The sequence below is a fragment of the Prenolepis imparis genome, unplaced genomic scaffold, assembly GCF_030444845.1.
Source record: "Prenolepis imparis isolate NDT839.2.m4 unplaced genomic scaffold, iyPreImpa1.0 SCAF_9, whole genome shotgun sequence".
NCBI classification, from domain to species: domain Eukaryota; kingdom Metazoa; phylum Arthropoda; class Insecta; order Hymenoptera; family Formicidae; genus Prenolepis; species Prenolepis imparis.
This window is the reverse complement of record NW_028141167.1, coordinates 1146076-1168394: the sequence shown is the minus strand read 5'-3', so window position 1 is coordinate 1168394 and position 22319 is coordinate 1146076. Positions and strand designations below refer to the sequence as shown.

The 22319-nt window shown below is 42.1% G+C and overlaps 2 protein-coding genes across 3 annotated transcripts in view; one reads left to right on the top strand and one right to left on the bottom strand.

The window, feature by feature from the left end:
* Positions 1-21608, bottom strand: part of Inr-2 (insulin-like receptor-like) — a 48476-nt gene extending 26868 nt beyond the window's left edge. Inside the window, exons 1-2 of one of the 2 annotated variants that reach the window (XM_083046507.1) lie at positions 21472-21608; positions 1533-2752 (exon numbers count right to left, since the gene is read on the bottom strand). In XM_083046507.1, coding sequence (XP_082902633.1) covers positions 1533-2172 — 640 coding nt within the window. In that variant the 5' untranslated portion in view covers positions 2173-2752; positions 21472-21608. Of the gene's footprint in view, positions 1-1532; positions 2753-13897; positions 14271-21471 lie in introns of those variants that run through there. The other variant, XM_083046508.1, reaches the window with a different exon arrangement.
* LOC145940891 (uncharacterized) lies at positions 12697-21699 on the top strand. The gene is made up of 4 exons (XM_083046529.1): positions 12697-12807; positions 15343-15647; positions 19391-19451; positions 21403-21699. Exons 1-4 carry the CDS (start codon positions 12697-12699, stop codon positions 21697-21699), a joined length of 774 nt encoding a protein of 257 aa, XP_082902655.1.
* The last annotated feature ends 620 nt before the right edge of the window (positions 21700-22319 follow it).

The window sequence follows — 22319 nt, the reverse complement described above, 5'->3', positions numbered from 1 at the left end:
TTTCTCGAAAGGTCAGTTGTTCACATTTAAACGCGATCGAACAGATTTAGAAATTTCCTTTTACCCTCACCCCTTTTTCCTCCCTCTCCGTTCAATTACCGGCCAATTAATATTGGAGTTTAAGTAGAGAAGCTGTTGCATCACTGCAATGTGAATGTGCATTTTTACATCTTTTATTATCCGCGGACGTCAATTCTCTTCGTTCTTGCGTGCGTGTTACACGTCCGCGTTGTTAATATCTTGTAACTTTGTTACGAATGTGACATGGAAAGTCAATATTATCAAAGCCGCTTTTTTGTGGATACACCGTGTGTTGCGACACGCACACAGAGTTTACGTATCGGTGAATGTAATCTCTCCGTCTTTTTAAAATCGAGTCGACCGTGGGCCCTATTGTAAATAGGTTACATGCAATTTGAAAAGTATGTAAATATTGAAGTTTAATACAAGTAAACACGAGACAATAGTTTTTTTTTTTCTTTTCAATAGAAGATTGTAAATTGTAACGGCATTGTATCCTCCTCAATCCCGGTTGTCGAAATCGAAAAATATCCAACGGATGTACTCATACTTTTTGAAGTAAATATGCGCATTACAATTGGCAAATATTTCCAAGTGAAGAAGAGTTTCTGTCTGACCTGTTTCTGAACGCAACATATTATACACGATCGCAACAATACACACCTTCGCATTCTCCTTCCCTCTTTTCAACACGCCTTACGAAACCTTACGCGGATATAATGTAAAAGACTGATCAATAAGAGCGGCGATTCACTGTTGATTCGCATTTCGAATGCGCATTTTAATTCCCTCTTGGAGCGGATCATTTATACATATCGATTTATGCACTTTACAAACGCAAAGTCTCTTCTTCCGCATTTATTCAACGACAAAAGTGAATTTATTAGTTTTTAAATTTCAATGAAAAGAGACGCGGATAATAGTGCGTCAATCTAAAAAGAAAAAAAATTTATTGGAGTTGCAACAATAATATTTATAAGGATATGTGTGGGTACAATGTGTCTGTATGCAGAGAGCGCGAGAGAAAGGACAGAAATTTAATCTTTTGGCCAGAGTTTTATGGCCCTTCTTTAGAAACCACGAGATTTCAGATGACATATACAGACAGTCCAAGCGAAGCCGCCAACGAAGGGACTTGAGTTCCAAAAGTTATATACTTCTGCGTATTATTATTATATACATACATAAAGCACAAAATACAAGTTTTTTCTCATCTATGCTTCTTTGGAAGGGGTCAGTGTAGTTTATTAAAATAAAATCGCGAATTGAAATTTATTTAATTACTTGGTATCTCGCGTCTCAAAGAAAATTGCTTTGCACAACTAATTAGTTTTAATGAAAAATTAATTTTCTTGGAAAATAACACACTGTTATCCGCGTCTGGCTCTTTTTACAGCCCGTTGAAATTTAAATACGTATCTCGTATTAAGAGTCTTAGTAAAGTTATCAAACTACGCGCAGAAGATGTAAATTATGAAGCAGTAATAATGTAATCTTTGGATTAAACTCACCTTTATCTCGGGGAGTAAAGTCGGTGTCGCGTCTTTGTGCCGCTGCCAGATCGGAAAATAACGCAAGGAAAAGCAGAAAAACGATCCAGAGGAGCCTTCGCCAGTCCGTAGACTTGCCGTGGAATTTGGCGGCAAGGTGGTTCCATCGCACGACGCTCGAAGCACATCTCGCGGACGATTCGCAGAGCGGGAGTCTATCGCACCTCAGTGTTCTGTCGCGCTTTTCAAGAATTTTCGCTCTCGAGTTTGCACTTTCGTCGCGTTGTCGCCAATCTCGCTGGCCAAAGTGCTCTGTCCGTATCGCGTCCACCATATCGGAGCATCCGTCCGTTCGACCGCGAAGACGCTCGCAAAGATCGCACCCCGTCGTCGACGTTGACCCCGACGACCGTTGGGGCGATGATGCACCGTTTAACGCATCTTCGAACGACGACGGGCAATGGCAGTGGCGGCGGGTGACGAGTCGTGCCTCCGAAGAAGAAGAAGAAGAAGAAGAAGAAGAAGAAGAAGAAGAAGAAGAAGAAGAAGAAGAAGACGAAGAAGACGAAGAAGAAAAGGATGTATACGCGGTCGAGGTGCACGATTCGTCCTCGTCGAATGCCCCGCCGCGGATTCTGCGACACGCGACCGGAGACTTCATCTTCCCGGAAGAACGCGAAATCTCTCTCTCGGCCGGAGAAGAAAAGTCAAGTATCAACTCGCTCGCGAGTTCTCTCTCAGATCGTAGGGATGAGAAGAGCGTCGCGGCTCGGTTTCGCTCGCATCTCTCTTCTCACCGTCGACGGGACACGGGATTTTCGCGGCAAGCCCTTCTCGCGGCTCGTTCCGCTCGTTTCGTATGCAGGTACGTACGAACGGAGAACTCGAGCGTTAATGCGGCGACAGACTCGACGACGGCCGCTCGAAGACGTCCCGCATCTTTTCTCGACGTTGCCCGAGGCGTGTTTGTCGGCGTCGGACCTCGTTGACCCTCCGTAACCGCGCACTCGGGAGACTCTGTGGGCGTGTCGCGAAGACGCACGGTTGCACTCGCGCGCGCGCTCGCGCGCGCGAGTTATCAGCCGACTGTGCTGAAAGATCGGCACCGCCGGCAGGTCACCGCACTAAACGATTCCATTGAGAGTTACGCGCAGCCGTTGCGCGCCGACGCTTGAGATTCGCAGGCTGACCCAACCGCGATCAGTGCACGTTCCTCGCCGATATCTGGCCAGTCTGTCGTCCTGAAACGAAAAAGAGCGCGATATATATTAGACGTTTTATATATTTTTTTTTCGTTTAAGATTAATATATATATATAAATTAGATCGAGCTCGACGTTAACAATTTGCCTGACGTTGCTTTTCAACTGACAATTTATCGCCAATAAGTCTACTCGGACGTATTAATTAGAGGAGAAAGATGAGACACTACACCTTGTATACTACAGAAGCATTAATTTTCAAGCTTGTTATATAAGATAACGCGCTCTGCACACTTAAGGAAAGTGTACGATAAACCTTGACTATCGTAGAAATTATGATGGTATTTTCACGAGTGACGTTTTATATACGTAGCCATCAATAAGCCAATAAGCGATTATTTACAATGCGTTCAAGCGGTACCAAGCGCGTGTCGCACATTTATTATATGGAAAGAATATTCGCAAAGATAAATTATCTTGACCATTACGTATGTGTACCGTGTGTGTGTTCACATTCTTTGAACGGTGTGCACATGTAAGAATATATCTATACATAATATTATATAAAATACACACACACACACTTAAAGAGGTGATTAGACGTTAATTACATCACGAAACGCTACGAAAAAATGCAAATGTTAACCAAAACAAAGTTACTGATGTGCGACGTCACATTTTAAGATGGCTCTATATCTTATCGACCTGTAATTCGCTAACTATGCGATAACATATTTGCATGAAAATATACGTTTCAACTCATAAATAGCTAAGTAAGAGTATATATTTTTTTGTAAATATTGCACAGATATTCCGTACCGATAAAAATATATATCGAAAGCTTTATTTATTTATTCAAACGATTAAAATAAACGGCATCGGTTTTTTATAATTTAAACACGAGGCCATATAAATTTATTTTTAAAAAATCGCGCACTTGTCTCTGATTTATACATATAAAATTGCGATAAAAATATACGGAGAAAAAAAAAACGCCGGAAGATATATTTTCTACGCAAATTGAATTTAACTGATAATTGAATAAATACGTTCAATGAGTTGTACGTCAGCTTGATTGAATTCGCCAACGATATCGCTTCGTGAAGAAAACATTTGCCGAACAACGAACATCGATATTTACCCCGAGGGTTTTTACAGGATTATTAATCAAGTTTATTTACTCGTGGATTTCGTTATTATTATTATTTTGAACGATAAAATATATATCGAGAGTGGAAATCATGCAGGTATAGCTACTCTTATCTCTCACGATCAATTTTACGCTCAGCGCGTATTTTTTCTCTGCATTTTTTTTAAAAAGAAAATTATGCAAAATGCACCGTTTAGCATGCATCTTATATATTAGTTACACGAGTGACATTTTCGTGAGTACCATATGCACTCATCTTTATGCGCATTTTTCGCAAACCACGCCGCTGTATACATTTTTATAGCTCTTATCCGGGGTCATGACGCTTCGTGACAATATCTTTGGAGAATATTTATAACGTTGTAACGTATCGTGCGCGATAACGTACGTGCGATTTTACAAATTATTGGAATATGCCTGGGGTGCTCTCGGAATGCACCTCGCTCGCGGTAGTAACACTGTATCGACAATGTTATAAATTGTATATAAAACTGTCCGCTACAGAGAGATGTCTGGATATGTTCTGCGCTCGTGAGAAAACCGTGTTCTCCCCGCGTTGCTACAAACCTTTCACAGAAAGGTAAACCCGTTAAGAGCCGGCCAACCAGGTGTATGTGTGCATATATGTGTATATGTATGTATATGTGTCCACAGGCAATATTCGCATCGTTTGCGATCCCGGCGAGCTAAACGTTGTTTTTCATTATGCGAAAAGCTAGGTATACACTAGGTGTACCTGCCAGGAACAAACTATATGATAGGGAAAGAAGAAAGGGAGAGAGAGCCAGGAAACATGCGATATCCTGTTGCATAGTGATATTATCTTTTGAAAACGATTTAAAATTCTAAAATAAATTAAATATATGTAACAAACGTATATTAATTGAAATACACTGTTTTATTCGTAGCTAAATCCCTCTCATATCTTTGTATTAAATCTTGAAAATTAACATTTCCGATTTAATTATTCTAATATATACATCTTACTGTGCACAGGATAAATCTCATTAAAAGAACTATCACTCATAAAATATATATTTTATAAAAAAAATGTTTCAAATGAAAATTATTTGACGTTGATGAAAACATCCTGTGATTAACACAATTTTGTTGAAAAGGCTTTATTAAAAAATTTTGTTAAAGACGCTTTTTATCTCTATTTTTCTAAACAAACCATTTTTTGACATAAATTAATCATATTCTCATTATTCCCCTCACGCGTGTAATAGTAAAATACAATCAAAATTAATACAAAAAAAAGAATAGTTTATATTTCATAATTTATTTTGACATGTGTTGTGACGTAAAATATAATATCCATTTTTTGATAATTTTACCTTTATGCCTATAAATGCAGAATGATGAAGAGTAATTTATGTTAGAAAAAACTATGTTAAAAAAATCTTTAATTTTACAATTTTAATAACGCTTGCATTTGAAAGAAAATTGCATCAAGATGTCTCTTTGAAAGAAGAAAAAAGAGCAATTGTTTGGTAATTGTCTGTTATATCTAAGTAAGAATACTCTTGGTCTCTCTTAATAAACGTGATGCTGGAAATACGCGAAGAATCGTAATTCGCCGCGTCGACGGGAGTAAGGTTGGCCGCGCGGTTCCACGAGCGTTTAGTGGCTGCGAAAGAAAAAAAAATTTGGAACGTCGTGCCCGATCGTAAAAATACCGCCGTCTCTCGCTCGCCGTGACTCTCGGGGTTAAGTAACATGATTTGATTAAGTGTAGATTTCTCTTAATAATAAACGGTAATTGATTTATTGCGTTATAAAGGGGGTCATGCTGTCACGCTGTAACGAGACGTGTACGCCGTGGCATGCGAGAGATTGTACGTACCCCTACGTTCGCGACCTGACGATCTGACAATGAGTCGTTAAACGGCCAAACGTCTTCCAATGATTTCGCTGAATTCGATTTCGGGGTCAGACAGCCGTTTTCGGCTCCTCGTACTTTGCGTCTTGCGCGCGAATAAAAGTCAAAGTGTCTCGACGAGATTATAGCAATGTTGCGCAGATATTACTTTAGGTATACATATATTGAAAAAAAAGATATAAGTGGTAATAGTTATCAGGATTTAAGTAGTAATTGGCAAATATCAGCTACTAAACTAGTATATAACAGCTAGTAAATGATTTGGATGAATAGTGCGAACTAAAAGTTACACAACAACAATTATAAATAAAATTGGGTAAACTAAGTATTTTTAATTCATAGAATTTAAATTTAATTAACTAATCAAATAAGATTAGGTATATTATCAGATATTTGTCAACTATTATTTAAATCATATATTTAAAGACTGTTTGTTCTAGATTTAAACAATACATTTCTAAATCATTCATAAAATATTAGCTTGTTTATATGTATATTCATGTAAGATTTGGATGTATTTTTTTTAGATTTTATAAAACTGAAATAAATTGCTTCAGTGAGAAAAAAATTGATGATAGTTAAAATATTTGATTGAACTAACATAAACAATTTAGTGGAATATCTGATAACAATGATTTACTAATACTTATCAAATATTTGAGTACAGTCCTCAAATATTTGGTAATAGATATGAAATATTTAATTATTATTATTATTAAATTATTTAGTCGACTCAATTATAAATAAGATTCGTTTGTAGTTAAGCCAAGTAAATATTTAGTAACTATGTAATCAAATATGTAATCAAATACGTGATAATAATTGTCAAATATTCAATTGAAAGTAACTTAATGCATTTTTAATAACTGTTACCAATCAGTTTTTTCAATGTAGATCAAATTTCGCAATGTATATTTATGATTAAACATATTTTCAATGATATATAATTTACTTATTTAAATGTATATACATATATCATCCACAGTGGATGTCTATCATTTCATCTATCATTATATCTTAGAACCTTTCACTACTACGGCATTTCAACACAGCAATCTTATCAATCTTGTATAAAGCTATTACAGAATCTTCAGCAAGATTGCAGCGATATTGCAATATAATTTTATATAAAAATAATGACATTATAATTTTCAAGATTGCAATATTGTTGCGTGCAATATATAGCAGAAAGATGAAAATGTTACACAGATGTGCAACTATGTGTACAATCACGCGGAAAACAGCTGGTCACGCAACACGCGTAGGTCCACCTACGCTGTCTTATTCATAGTTTTATTTCGTAGTAAGCGAAGACACATATATACACACGGAACCACGAGAATGCGTGCGACACGGCACATTCGGTGACACCGATGATTTCAGGCGCGGACACGAAAAATGTCAAGTTACAGTTTCAAATAGCACCGAAAATTGCATCATCCAATATACTTGGCGTACTAAAGTACGTATGTATGCATGACTCTCCGCATATCTACGTGATAGAATTATTGCCGCTCGAAATACACATCGGCTTCCGCATCTTGTGCAACTTTGCTTTATCCCCTTCTTCAATATTCTCACGTGTTTTAATGATGCGCGCAAAATGTCAGATGTAATTTGATCATGTACCACAAATCGGCATTTTGATTCGTCTTTTTCATTATGTACTTAGCAGAATCGCATCAAATCAGGATAATAGTCCTTATTCTCGAATAGATCGCTAAAGTACTGGACGATAAGCGAGGGAAAGGAGGGGGAGGATAATCCGCGGTCGAATCGATCTGGCACGCGCTGAAAATAATTGTGTTTCAGAAGCGGACAGTGCGCGAAATCGTTTTACGCGGTGATCAGCTCCGCTATGTCAAAACACACAGGACGAGGATCGCGCACACTTACAGCTGTGCACTCGCATGTGTGTGTATGCGTGGCAAGAGAGAGCACACATGTGTATAAAGCCGGGTTCAGACCAGATTAACGAATACAATCGCGAGCAAGTAGTCGGTAAATACTAAGCGTTGCCTAATTATAATAGCTTCGCAAAAACATTATTTCGCGTGCAAACTTTTCTAAAATATCCACAAAAAAATATGATTAAAAAAAATTAATCAACGCCATTCTCGTCTACGGACGATTGTGATTCGCTTCTGATTGTTCGTGCTCATTCAATTTACTGCGGATCTGACAATGCGAAACGCTCAAGAGAGCGAGGAACAAGGAAGACACCGAGAAAGAGAGAGAGAGTGCGAAGTAGGGGGACGAAGAGGCGACACAGCCGAGGAATCGCGAATGGAAGAGGGAAGAAGAAAGGAGAAGGAAGAGGGGCAGGGGGAAAGGGGGACTACTGTCGAAGACACATCGGGCGGGGTGGAAGCAGACGAGCGGAACGGGCTTCATTCACAGCGCCACGCGCCGCGCCAGCCCCGCTGAGAGTTCACGTTCTACTACGAGAGATATTTGTGCTGTCGCGTTTGCAGGTTCGCCGACACCCGGTCGAGCCGCTCGAGTTCTCTCCTCCGCCGCTTGCCAAGCGTCGTTTCGTAATCTACTTCAGTTGCCGTCAATCGAACGGGTCAGCAAAAGACATCGGTAACATCGTCGACGTGTAGCCCTATATTGCGAGATGTTTGCGCCTGAATCTCTTATACGAGGCGTCTACTCTGGAAATTTTATGAAGCAATTTTGTGGGAACTATCTTTCCGATTTTTTCCATGTATTTTTGTTCAAATTCTCTCTAGAATAAAATTCGAATTTTTTTACAGACGCAACTTTGCAATAAATTTATTTATCGCGCGTTTTTTTATCTCGTACGATCACGAAGGAAAAAATAAAGAGTCACTCAAGTTTTGAATATTAGATTTGAAAAAGTACTGAAAAACATCGCATATGGTCGTAAAGTAAACGTTTTAATTTGCATAACATTTTCATTCTCATTCCCAAGAATTAAAATGAACATTGTTGAGTTAACTGCAAGTCATACACTGATGTATCCTGCCATCTCTAATTGTTAATTTGGTCGACCGCTTATGTAAGAGTAAAAATAAATATCAGACAATTTTTTAAAAATATTTACTTAGAATTCCATTAAAATTCTGAGAATTGACGGATTTTTCAAGGGGAAGGCAAGATTCGGATTAAGATTTTTTCAGAGGGAGTAGACATCTGGTTATTATATTATATCTCGATCGAACTGTCAACGAACTATCGGCGTGAAATTTCTGCGGCTTTGATAATCTTCGCGGTCTCTCGCTACAATTGTTCGCGATTACGTAACGATATACGCACTCGTGACATATTACATACGTATCGTATATAAATCGCGTACAAATTTTCACCGTGTGTCGTAATATCGTGTAATATCCGCGCTGCAACGATAGCTGCAACTCGACGGCGATCGATCGATGCACCGAGGAGAGGAGGTTTATACGTATATATACAATTAATTAGAGACGTAGTTACAATAAAGTACGCAGTCCCGCGTATTTTATTGAGTATCGCGTGATACGAGGAGCAGATATATAGATCGAACGAGAATAGCAGATATCATCTATAAAGCGGGCAGATAAACGATAAACGCTCCTCGATAAATTGACTTCATCGCGAACTAGCGAGAAGACAGGAAAAAAAAAAAGAACTGCGTATAATCAAGGGCGTCGGGGGCGACGATAGCTCCGTTTCTTCGCGCTCGACTAAAGAGACGCGTTTTGTAACCGCGCCGAGTTTGATTATCCTCCATCCTCATCGAGAGCGGCTCGTTCTCGTTCTCGTCGTCTTTGTCTCTCGTCACCGGGGGCCTCTTCCCCGTCGCCCTTCTTCTAGTTCCCACCGGCGAACTAAATGGAAGGAGATGGTCGATACACAACGTTCCTCGCGCGCCACTCTCTTTCTCTCTTTCTCTCTCTCTCTCTCTCGTTCGGCTTCTCTCTTCTTCCTCTATCTCTTCTCTTCGTTCCTGCTATCTCCGACCAATCCAAGACGAGGACGACGATGTACGCTCGCTTCCAACGCTACGACGACGTCGTAGACTCGGTCGCGATTACTTCGGTCTCGTCTCCGTTGTTTATTCGCGCATTCCTGCTCGATGTCGCCATTGTTACAGCTTACTGCCATTGTTACCGTTGCAGTCATTGTGCTCCAGATATTACACGACCGAGATTGATATTACACTACCGATTGCTCTCCCACACGATTTCCCTCTCCTCCCTTTCGATTCCACCGATCTCTAAATAAGACATGCGATAATTGCGTCTCCGCCGACTTAAATTCGTATTTGTGTTATTGTGTTTTTCGATCTAGGGAGAGCGTGAAATGAAAGGAAGATCGTCTTGCTTCCCAGTCTTTTCGACTTTCCTCTAACTAACGTTTATTTATCGCCAATATATCGTCATTCGTTACTCGGGATATTGTCGTCCGACGTAATCGAAGTGCGCATCCCTGGTGTGCGCTCGTCATACCACGACGCTGTGTCATCAAGTGGCACGAATAAATTGCGTGCAGCTTTCTCGAATCAAACGCACGTCGAGAGATGATACAGAAACTAATATCGTTAGCTCGCATTTATGTTTATTTTCGTCCCCCGGTTATTTGTCATTTGTTATTCGGACCGAGAGAATTTTTACAGATAGCGGAATGAGTAATCGCAATATCAGCCGCATTAATATATCATCACTCGACTTTAATAAATTGAATCTAATCGAGTTGATTTTTTAATTGTAATTTCGCCAAAGAGAAAGAGAGAGATAAAAATAAGTTTAAACTTTCAGTTACTGAGAAAGATTACAGAAAGCAGGATAATCTATATATTCATACACCAGAGTGTTATCGCGTGATATTCGAAACGTGATGCTTCCTTTGCAGTCCGAAGGTCGCGAACGCTATTTGCCATCATCGTGGATGCTATCGACATGGCATCTCGAGATATATTTTTTCTCAGGATTAATTACGATTATATGTACGTACCTACATATATGTATGTATATATACGATGTTTTCCAAACGCGATCATACTAAAATAAAAATATTTTTTGGAAAAAAAATACGTATCATCGAACGGTCGTGCAACGACTCCTAATCTGTATAAGTGCTCCGCGGCCGATAAAGACCAACGCAATGAGATATAACATCATTCTCGAGAGAAGCGACAAACACTATCTTTTATCACTGTCCAAACAAAATTACGCGCTTCACGCGTATGTGCCAAATGAAAGAGAGAGAAATTTTCGGAAAATCTCGTAAAAAATATCTTTTGTTAAAAATCCAATACAATCTCTTTGAAGAGATCGTAAACTGGCTCGCATAAATAGTTAGTTCGTCGATAAACGAGATCGGTGATTAGCATTTATAATGGCAATTGAAATGATATAATTATTATAGATTGCGAGATAGGCGCGGCACGCGATAATAAGCGCGTACAAAGTATCACTTTTTTTGTTTTAAATATCTACATCATTGCATAAATTACATTTTAAATGGGATAATTGACGCGAAAAGTACGTTTTCCGTTATTTCATCGACTATTCATTTACCGATAATTATATCGCAGTCATCCAGTGAGAGAGTTTCACAAATATGCAATTTCCGACAAAATTGTCGGATTAACGATACCGATGAAAAATACCAAGATGCAGCAAATTATCGAAATTCTCTTCGGCGCGCGTATCGCAATTGAATAAAATATTTTTGTATATTTATTCGTTATTTATTTGCAGATATAAGCTCCGTGGAAAAACAAGTTGCACATGTATCGTTGAAGTGCATCAGAGCAAATATATGAAAATAGCGTCGTAATCCGGAATGATATACAACGGGGCAAATAATTTTTGACTGATTAAACCTCGTTAAAAAAAGAAAAAAAAAACACGACGGAGCGTTTATTTATCAAATAAAACCGACAGGAGTTGGTTCAATTTGAGTATCGTATACATCTACGAACGTCGTATGGAAAAAAAATACACGCGTCGCATAAAACAACACCCTTAAATAGAACTCGCACGACCGGATGGCTGACGATTGAGAGCCGCTGCTGCTCTATCCGAGGGGGTTGGTTGAGTGAACCGGGGCGTAGGTGGATTATGTGCACATGGTGGGGGGAGAGTAAAAGTGGAGAGATGAAGGGCGAAAGGAAGTGCGATACTACGCCGCAGTATAAGGGGTGGACGATCGATGCGAGCCAAAACATTGCCACATGCCTAGCCGCGCTAAGGTCACCGATAATAAAACTCTCCCCCCATATCAGTCCCTGATGAGAGAGCCGTGGCTCTCTCTAATAGTATACACGCGCTATTCAATGCTCGACCATTTCGCGCGATAATATTGTAGGGAGGTCGTAAGTGGGCAGTTGAGAGAGATGCCACGTCGTTATTCGTTATACACCCGCGCGATAATAATCGCGAAGCCGAGTCGCTCGATCTCCGATCTTTTCGCGTTTTATAGCCTCCGCCGGCCTCCGCCGGCCTTCGTCGGCCTCGTATATGGCGACGCGCCAGTTTTGACGCGCATAAAAGCGACGAAACAATGCCAAAATTTTCATCATTTCGACGCTGGCAAAAATTCGCGCCGGCGAATCGCGAGATGAGAATTATGTGTTATAGTATAGGCGCGAGTCATTCTACGTCGGGTCAGATAACTCTTTTGGCCGGTATCCAATCGCGATCTTTTAACGACGAACCAAATTTTAGGGAGGATATAAAGATTAAATCAAAATATAAAACAAGAATTATGTCCGAGTACAATCGACGCGATATACGAGTTTGTCGAGTAAGTTAGCTTCGTCGCCTCTCGTAAAGAGATTACGATCGAGATATACGACGTCGATCGATTCGCGGAGGCGTAAATGACGCTTAAAGGTCTCCGCGCGTGTAATAATATAATTCCGTCGCGCGACATTGCATCGAATACTCGCGGAAAGCCGTTAGAAAGCGGATCTAACGTGGATCGGAATGCAACGTAATGCTTTATGAGCACATATCTGGAACTGCCTGGCGTGCGAAATGTCGCCCGTCGACGACGACGACCGGTTAAGGGGCCCATTACCGTGTGCACTGTTATACGGCGGTGCAACAACCAAGTAAGTCATTCTTCGGCGGCGAACCGCGTACATACACGATCAAGTATTGGCGCGTGAAATTGACAGATGGGTGGGAGATGGTTCATGGGAGGATATTTTAAAAATTTCAACGCCGTGCCGAATCGGTACAATAATGAAACATATCATACATCCTCGAGGGAGACGAGAGAGATGTGTTATGCGGCTTCGAAAGGTACCCAGTAATTTTCCACGTCGATCGTATCGACAACGCGCCTCTCGCGCGTTTATCTATGCATCGCGCATCCTTGAACGGAAATTTATCGCCGGAGAACTCGGACAATGCAACGTGGATTTCCGAGTTTCCGTCCGTATTATAATACGCGCGCATATTCTATATTCTAACCGCGCTGCTCAAGGCTTCGATGATCTATTCTGACGCACGGAGCGTTCCTCTGGAGGAAAACCTATCGCAATGGTACTTGTGGGTGTAGATGTGAACGCTGTGTGCTACCAATAATTGGAATCTCTGCGCGGGTAAAGGACAGCCGGAAGCGTCGTTTCGACGAGTCGTTACGTCGAGCTGTCGCAGCATTTCTGTCAGAGCGATTCTCTCTCTCTCTCTCTCTCTCTCCCTCTCTTGCATACCCAACCAACTATACACTCGATGATTCGCGGTACATATCGGTGGAAGCAATATTTTTCAGGAGACAAGTGTGAAATCAATCGCGAAACTTTACGATCCGATAACTTCGCGTCGTGCACGAATGAACGCGATATCGTGTTACGTTGATTGCGTCGATAAAAAAAATACCGTTTTAATTGTTAATTCAATATGAAACGCACGCTCGTTCGTTCATCCCTTTCTCTTTCTTTCTCTCGATCGCGAGAATAAATCACGCGGAAATCGTATGCTCAACCAGGTAAGAGAGAAAGAGAGATAGAGGAGGGGGGGGCGGGGCTTCATTGTAAAATGCCGCGATTATCGCGACTTGATACAAAACGTCGGTACAGGATTCGCTTATACATCGGCGCGTATCGCTACGCGAGGGGAAGAGCAAGAATGAGAGAGCGACAGAAGAGAGAATGAGAAAGAGACAGAATGACGCGTCGTCTTATCTAATATACCTACTACATCGAGCGGCGAGCTATCGGATGTCGCGCTCGAGGTACGCGAACAAGGGTCGCTGTCCCCGTCGTCGCTGTCCAAGTGATCGCGGCAGCCAGCCTCGTGTCGGCTGGACGTTAACCGTGCGCCGATGCGATGCGTAGTACATAATGTAGTACGCCGGTGCGTAGCACGTAGCCGTCGTCGTCCACGCACGTCGTCTTCCACCCGTGCACGTATATACACACGCGTATACATATATATACCTAATATATGTGTGTATGCGATAGACGCGCCGCTAATAAGCGCTTAATCGAGCGAGCGCGTGGAGGTCGCGGACGATAACAGGGAGGCATGCGCCGCCGCCTTTTCCACGAAGCGAACTAACTGTCGTCATCGTCGTCGTCGATGTCGACGTCGCCGCCGCGTCGCGGCGTCGTCGAGGGTTAAAGCGCGGAGGGGTAAGAAAGTGCGCAGTAAGGAAAGGACGGCGGACCCCGCCCGCCGCTCTTCGGCTTCGGCATCGCGTATATATTCTTCCTTCCCCCTGCCCCTGTAATCGTCTAGTCTACTCGATCGTCGCCTCCTGTAAATGCGCGATGGTCGAGAGACGACATTGCGAGAGGTGGAGAATTACTCCCTGTTCGATCCTTTTCGTATTTTTAGAAGGGGATTTCACTCGGCGTTCTTTCGCCGACTGTGCTTTCGAATCACGCGCGCGTATAATAATGCCGTTCCTCGCCTCGGAGAGAGAAAATTGCACGACGACGGGAAAGCGAAGAGATTCGAGATGAAAGAAAAGTTTGTCCGAGCGGCTTATTTCTCCTTTGCGCGACAATCTTAAGAAAATGACGCAATCTTTCTCTCTTCGAGATGGAGAGGAGCCGGTGATGAAGGATCATGGAACCGCCATCCAACGGTTGAGCACGGAAACCGACCGAGCCGTTTCTCTCTCTCTCTCTTTCTATTGTACATCAACGATGACCAACGGAAGAATTTGGCAGCTCCAAACCCTTCCCTCTCGTTCATTAGCATCACTATACCGCCGCTGTATAAGGTTAATGTATATATAAAGCCACGCTTCATATATTTACGCATATTTCACGCACGATACGCAACTTGTGTCACAGAGACGCGCGAAAAACTCCGTATTAGGTTTCTGACACCGAATGTCAACGTCGATGCATGTTTCTTTGACTTGTTGGAGTAATCGATGATGATAATGATGATGCAAGAGAAAATGTTAACATAAGATAAACTCGAAAAATTCGATTACATATTCGTTCGATCATTGAAGAAGTGCTTAAAACGGTAATTATGCGAAAGGAACAGAGTAACAGAGTAGCAAGAGAGGAATGATGATGATGATGAGGGACCATATAATATGCTATTAACGAAGAGAACAGACTACTTACGATACTCGCTTAAATACAAAGTATCTATGCTTAAAGAGTAACTAGCAAGGATAGAGCACGTTCGCGCCGTTTATAAGCGGAAGCTTGTGGAAGAAAACGAAAAACGAGGACGATAAGAGGCGGAGAGATAGAGGGAGATACAGAGAGGAGACTGTGAGAGATGAAAGGAAACGGAAACGAGCTCCGGAATCGATTCTAAAGCGAAACAAAGCCTTCGAAAAAAGAATACGAAATTCTCGACGACGAGAGAGAGAAATATATCTACATATTCGCATGACGAAAAAAAGAAAGAAAAAAAAACCTTGCGCGTTCGTTATAAAATCCAGGGAGCCAACGAACATTTTCATCGCGCGACGATCGTGACAACCGTGTCGACAACTGCGTTGGATTTCCGTTTCGGAGCATGCGAATAGTTTTGGCACCATACGGCGCTCTCAAAATTGCGCACACATGCGCAGAAAATGAAATATAGTTCCTGGAAGTTTCTACGTTACGTGTACCGTACATACATACACACATACAAGTGCGCGCTTACACATATAAAATCGTATAGCACTGGCGCAAGTTTGCATATTTAACGACGACTTCGATGGAAGAAGGGTGACGTCGCCCGGTTCGCTTTGCCTCTCTCATCGTTGTTACCAGCCGCTCGAAACCCTTCCTTCCTCCCCCTTCTCCCCTTCGCTTCACTGCGCCGCGATACACTCTCGGGACACCCGGTACTTGTGTTGCGCGGAATGCGGTTTACATTCCAACATCTAAGTAAAATGTGCGCGTGCGGTGATCGAGATGCGAGAGCTCGCGGCACGAACGGACTCGGTTAGGTTCTTCAGCATTGAAAATACGCTGATTTAGCGTCGGCGGAAATGTTACTGTTCGCCCGCGCAAAACTAAAAAAAAAAAAAAAAAAAAAAAAAAAAACACCTTTGTTCTTCAACGAACGCGCGAGTAAACGGGTCAATTGTATTCAAGTTGACGAATTAACGAAAAGATCGGTCGGCGATAAGGATATAAAATAGACGTCGCGTGAGGGTCGCGACAAAGTTGCTCGAAGAAGGAAGAGAGAGAGGGAGTCGCGGAATAATTCGTCTTCGATAAAATTGAAATCACTCGTACAATTTTATTGTCTCCGTTGAATGTGAATGTCGAATCGGCGTAATTGCTACCCTTGAAGTTTTAAAGCGTCTACCTCTTTTTTTCCTCGAGTCTCGTGCGCAATGTTGTTTTAATGACGCGATAATGCGTGTTTGAATAATGTGCCCATATTCAACTAATTGCGATTGTTAGTCGCTTCGTGTTTATGCCGTCGTATACTTATGCATTATTAATTATTGCAAAACGACGTTTCGCTTCGCTCGCGCGATATCTAACTAACAAGGGGAGGCTACGACGTGATACCAATCGATTTGAACGAAACTCGTTGTAGCGATAGGTATTGACGTCGAGTAATATTGGGTAAAAGGATGAGATGCGCTTCTCAAGCGTTTGCGAGAAAACCGAAAATGAAAATTTTGAGCGCGTTGTAAGCAAATGGAATAGAACGTTTTTTCGAAGAGCGCGTGGTCAAGCGGCTAAATAAAATGCTATTATGACACACAATAAATGTACATTATATAAATTAATACGCTTTATGGATTAATACGTCTATTTATTTTATTTTACAAAAATAAATCTTTTTATTTACATTCTTTCTCTCTAGACACTCTACTTGTGGAATAGCTACGGTAGAAAAATTACCATACACAATATAAATAAATGTAAAACATCTTTTATTCATTAGAAGTAGAAGATTTATTCATGCGAAGTGGAAGAAATATTACACGTTGCAGGATGATATTTATCATAAAAACAAGCGAAGCAATAATTCGCACGACATCGATTTGCTTATAACGCGCTCAAAATTTTCATTTTCGATTTTCTCGCAAACGCTTGAGAAGCGCATCTTATCCTTTTACCCAATATTACTCGACATCAATACCTATCGCTACAACGAGTTTCGTTCAAATCGATTGGTATCACGTCGTATTGTAAGAACGAGAACATTGTCGCAGGTTGACAACAACAGAGACTCGAGAGGAATATATACAAGCCAATTTAACGAGCGAATTAGCGAATGAATCGAGACTCGATCTCTAATGAACCGCTCGTGTTAATATACGTAACACGTGTTGACCTCTCTGACATAGATGTACAGGTAATTAAATTTTTCCATCAAACGTCGAAAGAAAAAACGGAATATACGATCGTGTCCGTGCTTATTTTCCAAATAGAAAGTCAAAACGTTTCGTAAAAACGAACAAGAACGCGTATAATTATGATAAGAAAAATGGTTATTATTTACGATGGTATAACTAACGACTCGCGCGATTACGCGACGACGTGACGGCTTTATGTTCCGCAAAGAGTATACCTAATATATGGAAAATTGTGTGCAACAACGTGTATGCATAAGCAAGAATGCGCCACGAAAGCACTTATAGTTGTCGACAATCTTGAGAAACCGTGTCTCGATCTACGTGAGATTCAGCTATTAATTGAGGGATTTAGTTACCTACATCCTGGAGAACGGAATATCCAAGGATCGCTTCGTGCGCTTACAATTATTATAGTTGCGCAGTGAATAAGGTACATACATACAATAGGATCCTTATTGATTATTTCAGAGTCGAGATTTATACGTTTCTGTCGATCGAAGGAAATTTCTTTTCTGGGCAATTTTTATCACGTCTTATTCGCGTCTCGTAAAAATATGATGACGCAACAACAGATTCGGAATCATTCGGGTTCTCTTTAGCCTAACAATGGCCAATCGTCCGGTTGGGCGCATGTGCCCTTGATACGTGTTAATAGCGCAACAGCAGCGGTGACATTCCGTGCCATCGTTGGCGTAGTACTCTTTCGCTCCCCGAGCGAACAGAGGCTATCCAATTACGATACAGCGAGCGGAGTCGACTGTTAGACGTCATCGCCGTTTCTGCGGATTAGTATTGTCATGCGAAAATACCAGGCACCAGTAATACATCTCCGAGTTATAAACAATTAAAAATTCTCATTTATCCCTCTCGCTCGAGCAAACTTTGCGCTTTTAATCTCTCGTTAATTGACACACCGCAAATATACATATAAAATGAATCGGGAAACATATATACTATAATTCGAATAGTTTTTATTAAAATATCAAACAGTTTCTCCGTTAAAAAAATACTAAAAATTGTCTTGTATATTTTACGAGATTTTTTCTGGATTAATTATCTTTTAAATTATTTTGCTATATTAAATCAATATTTTGTACATATATATTTATATATTAACAGTCGTACCGAGACGAATTTGACGATATATGTGATACAAATATCTGTAGAGATTATTCAATGTGTTATTAATTTTTCAAATTCCAACGTCAATTTTCTTGAATAAAATATATGAAAAAAATTTATTTCACGTTTTTTCGATTTATTTTTAAAAGAAAACTCATCTCCTTTATCGTTTCACCGCGTTTGCTGATTCACTTTGTGTATAAAATGTTTAGGTCAAATCAGGTATACAAGATGCTTAGGTCAGATCAGGTCAAGTAGTTTAAAATCTTGAAACTCTCAGAGATTTTTAATTTAAAATCTAAACTTTAAAAATTGATTAAGATTTATTATTTAAGCTATTAACTATTGAAAGATAACTCCACTTTTCGCATAATCGACTAGAATATATTTTATAAATTTTTGGTTTCAAAGTTGATTTTTTTAAATAATGCACGGCTAAGGCAACAGTAAAAATGTATCAACATTACAAAGTTTCGAAATTTCAGAGACAGTACTCAACGATAAAATTTTCGAGAGCAGCGTTGCATTTCGGCGCGACCGATTCATTTTTGGATCCAGGAATAAAGTGCCTCCCTGACAGTTCCAAAAAAAAAATATCACTGGCGTCGTTTCGTGATTTGCGACGACAGACAAAGAATAAACGCACCGCTTATAAGAATAACAAAACGTTCCGTCAGGAGGGACCGCGGGCTCGACGTTATTACCTGTCGTTAACGTCAGCCGTCAATAATCCAATAACATTTTTACGAATATTTCCAAGGCTAAACGTCCGGCAAACTTTTTAGTTATTTCGCCTCAGTTAAGGCATACCTCAGGCAACAACCTCTGCCCGATGTCTACGATGTCGTAAATGTCATCGTTATTCGCGCGGTTCCGCGTTATTTTCCGCACCGCCGGCTTAATAAGAAGGCGCATATTTAGCGACAAAGCACGAAACAATGCCGTGAGAATCGATTCCGAATGTAATCCCAATCCTAACCGATGCATGTCGGGAGAAGAATCGACTATCTTTGAATTAATCTGCCTGTAACAATTTTTTTTCTCTCCTCTCTCTCTTTATAATAGATTGCATATTTCTTTCAATTTTTAATTCAATAGTTGGCAGAGAGTACGAGGAATACGTCTATTACTATCAATCAAACGTATCTTATTAGAAATCAACGAATAGAAGGTTCGATCGATACTCTCGTGTCGTCGTCGCATCGTTCGCCGACTCGGAAATAATCGCGGAAAGGAACAGCCTCCATTTTCGGACGATGCGGTTATAAGAGGAAGGGGGCTGTATAGACGCGCGAGTGGCGTCTCTTCTCGAAACCCGAAACGCGTATACAAGAATAAAGATTGGATATTGCTTGAATCAAAATAAAAAAACCGCCGATTAACGTAAAAATCGTAAAAATAAAAAATTACAGGACAAACACGTGTTTCGCGAGCATCCCAAAAAAAACCAACGGATCGATTTTCCGAAAGATTGAAGATCCCTCTTTAATATTCTTCCGCGAGAGAATTTTCAAGAAAAGAGACGGGACAAAGAGATGCGGCATTTATTGTTTACCCCAGCAAACACGAGTATAAATCGCGCGAATATCGAGGATAATATAAAGACACCCCAGGGAGACAATATACATATATTTACGATAACGATGTAAGGGAGCGCTTTTTTTCTCTCCCTCTCTCGGGAAAGAATGCTTTGACGCGAGCTGAAATCATCGGGCCTCGCGAGACGACGACGAGCCGTGCTTTCGGCACGGTCCACGCGCGGTCCTCCTCTCTCTTCCGAACAACACGAAGAGCGACGTCGTCGCGACGCGACGCGACGGCGCGGCGGCGGCGGTGGCGAACGAGGTTAGCCGAGCGGCCGCGAGGTCAGTGACTAAAGAGAGAAATATCGCGACCTAACCGTCGTCGCCACGCCGTCCGTCCGTCCCCTATCGACTCGCTCGTCGATTTTGCCCGAGCGAAACGACATCGAGCGCGCATCTCATCTCGAGAATCGAGATTCGTAAGAAAACGACGAGGCGATTCGCCTCCGCGTATTCTCCTTCCTGCAAAAAAAATCGCCACCGCTGCCTCCTATGTGGAGCGTGCGGCCGTTTCGCTTCGCAGTTTCGTACATTCTTTCTCTCTCTTTCTCTCCCTTCCTCCTCCCTCTCCTCGTCTTTCTCGCAAACGAGCGAATAATTTACACGGCGCGTTCCGAGGCCATTGATACGCGGCGTGAAAGCATGCGCGTGTTCCGTGCGAAAAGCACCTTTTCGTCGCGAAGTAGCTCCGTAGCAACGTAGTAGCTCCGACTACGAGAGAAACAACGCCCAGGAGCGACGCAACCGTCCGAAAAAGAATTTCGCGTGTACCTGCGCGCACCTTTTCTCTAACCTCCCCCTCGTCCTCTCGCCGGGTCGCGTACCTTTTCGTCTGAAAAGATTCGAGATGAAAAAAAGGCCATTCGAAACGATTTCTTTATATTTTATATGACAGAAAATGGAGAGAGAGGGGGAGGGGGAGGGGGGAGAGGGGAGAGAGGCGAGCGAAGGGGAAAGGAAAAGACATTTCCGCAGCGAAGGTCAAAAACATATTCTCCGAATGTGTCGAACGTTTTGCGAGACAAACCTGAGCGCGAGAGTCAATATCGCACACGATATTTCGCACGATAATAACCGAATCCGCTTCGCAAATACGTCACGTCATGCAAAAGAGACGCGTGTCGTCTGGCGCGCGTGCGGTGAAAAAAAAAGAGAGAGAGACCAAGACGATGCGAAGGAGAAAGTAGAAAGAGAGAGAGAGAGAGAGAGAGAGAGAGAGAGAGAGAGAGAGAGAGAGAGAGAGAGAGAGAGAGAGAGAGAGAGATAAAGAAAGAGGTACTTACTCGAAAAAAACGTGGCGTCCAGTTGAGAACTCTGTTGGACTCCGTGTCTCGGAGTCATCACCTCCGTCGCGCCGACGACGACGATCCCTCGTCTCTCCTTTCGGATCGAAAGTCGCCGCCTCGTTGAGAGACAGAGAGAGCGAGAGATCCGGTATGGCGCGAGCAAACTGTAAACACTTTTCTCTGCAAACGAGACGGGAGAAAAACAACACACATACACCCACGTAACCGAAGACGGTCCGCGGTAAGCACGAAACGGTATATCGAGTCGGCTAGAGTACCGAGTCCGAGCCAATTAACGTTTATTTATCCATACGATACCGTTTCTCTTTCACCAGTAGGAGTAGCAACGGTACGACGAGATTTTTAGACAGCGACGAGACACGACGATGACGTCGACGACGACGACGACGACGACGACGACGCGACGCGTCGTGACGCGCGACTCGAAACGGCCGCGTCTCGTTGAACAAATATCACGGGTATCGCGTTCGGGGCGCGCGAGATTCCCCGCGCGACTCGACACACACAACTTGTTTACTAGAACGCGTACCACGCCATGCCCCGTGAACGTGCGCTCGCGATCCCCCCCCTCTACTACCCCTCCAAGCAAAATGGCGTCTGCGCAGTGGCGCGGCGAGCCCGCCGCCCGCGTCTACCGCTTTCCTCACTCCTCACGCCTCACGCCCCCCACTCCCGCTTCATCGGTATGCTTTGTATGTACGCGCGATAAAGCCGCCGCCGCCGCCGAATGTGCGGCTCTTTCTATACCTCGACGTACGACGTACTACGACGCAACCGCGCGACGAGCCAGCACGGTATGTAACGTGCGAACGCGAGCAGCGGGT

Excerpts from the sequence above, each read along its gene's own strand:
- LOC145940891 (XM_083046529.1), top strand. The coding sequence starts at position 12,697 with ATGAGCACATATCTGGAACTGCCTGGCGTGCGAAATGTCGCCCGTCGA. Across the intron at positions 15,648-19,390 it reads ATTTTCATCGCGCGACGATC|TTATTTCGCCTCAGTTAAGG; the intron begins GTGACAACCGTG and ends CAAACTTTTTAG. Across the intron at positions 19,452-21,402 it reads TGCCCGATGTCTACGATGTC|GAGAGAGAGAGAGAGAGAGA; the intron begins GTAAATGTCATC and ends GAGAGAGAGAGA.